Here is a 1,228-nt window from a genome sequence, read left to right on the forward strand (position 1 = left end):
ATTTTTATGGCCCTAAGCAAAAACTATACTAAAATACTATCCATATTAGTGATTTAAAATAACCACTTGTAAGAAATCACTAGCATAGGACCAATTTCTTATATATATTTTTGAACGACGTCGGTTTAAGCCCTAAACACATTTCAACAAAAAGTTGAAATATCAGAACGTACAAAATCTACAAAATCAGCTATCAACGAACATAACTACCTTCTCCAGTTTTCTTCTATACGCCTCTCTTCCACTCTTTATTTTTAATTTGAGGTTTCTTGCTTCAACTCGATCTTCCCAACATTCTTCTTCTTCTCCAATCTTCTTCTTCTTCTTCAATTCTTGATTATTTACACTACAGAGCCATGGAGAGGAAAAGCTTCGCCCTGGAGCTCCGGTTCAACCCCATGCTGGACTTGCGTGTCTTCAACGCCCGGGAAATCATCATCCCCGATTTCGGCTTCTTGTCCGCCGCCGCCCGTCCGGCCACCGTCACGCCCCACATAACCCTCCTCTCCGGCAACTACCAGGGGCCCACCCTCGCCGCCGTCGTCCGCCACTTCACCGACCGCCCCAAAACTTACATCTCCCTCTCCTTCTCCGCTGTCCACGTCTTCTCTAACGAACTACTCGACCACCAGAACTTCGTCGCCGCCCTCGCCGCCGCCCCCTCCCCCCACCTCCTCAACTTCCACTCCGACCTCTGCAAAGCCCTTCGGCAGGCCGGCCTCCCCGTCGCCCACGAGTTCCTGCCGGGCATGTGGCTGCCGCACTGCCCGCTGGAGGAGCAGTTGCCGGATTTAATGGTGCCGGACGTGCTAGACAGGGCGCGCCGGCTACTCCGTTTGCCGATCTCCGGCCTATCTCTGAAGATGACGATGGTGGAGCTCTTGCCTCACCGATATGACCTCCACGAATTTGGTTTCTGGGAAGCCGCCGATCCTCCACATGCTTAGGTAATTTATCAACTGAAAGCCCCGCACCAATGCATCCATCTGATTCCAGTTTTTCTGTTCTTCAAAAAAATTTAAAAATTATTTTATAAGAAATTTTCTGTCATGATTAGTTGTATTAAGTTAATCTTTTACTCAAAAAATTTTACATTATTCGTGAAAATCTTTTCGTAACATTAATTTCTTACGACCAGAATTTTCCACTTAATTCAATTTCTTTTTTGAAATTCAAGAACCCTTTAAAGCTTAAAAAAATAGGATATATAATAAAGTGATGAATAATT

The 1,228-nt window shown here is 45.4% G+C and overlaps 1 protein-coding gene across 1 annotated transcript; it reads left to right on the plus strand.

The window, feature by feature from the left end:
• Positions 1 to 356: 356 nt before the first annotated feature.
• On the plus strand, positions 357 to 947 carry LOC131158516 (uncharacterized). Its single transcript, XM_058113385.1, has one exon. The coding sequence runs from the start codon at positions 357 to 359 to the stop codon at positions 945 to 947; it is 591 nt and encodes a 196-aa protein (XP_057969368.1).
• Positions 948 to 1,228: the final 281 nt, after the last annotated feature.

The sequence above is a fragment of the Malania oleifera genome, chromosome 6, assembly GCF_029873635.1.
Source record: "Malania oleifera isolate guangnan ecotype guangnan chromosome 6, ASM2987363v1, whole genome shotgun sequence".
Taxonomy (NCBI): Eukaryota; Viridiplantae; Streptophyta; class Magnoliopsida; order Santalales; family Ximeniaceae; genus Malania; species Malania oleifera.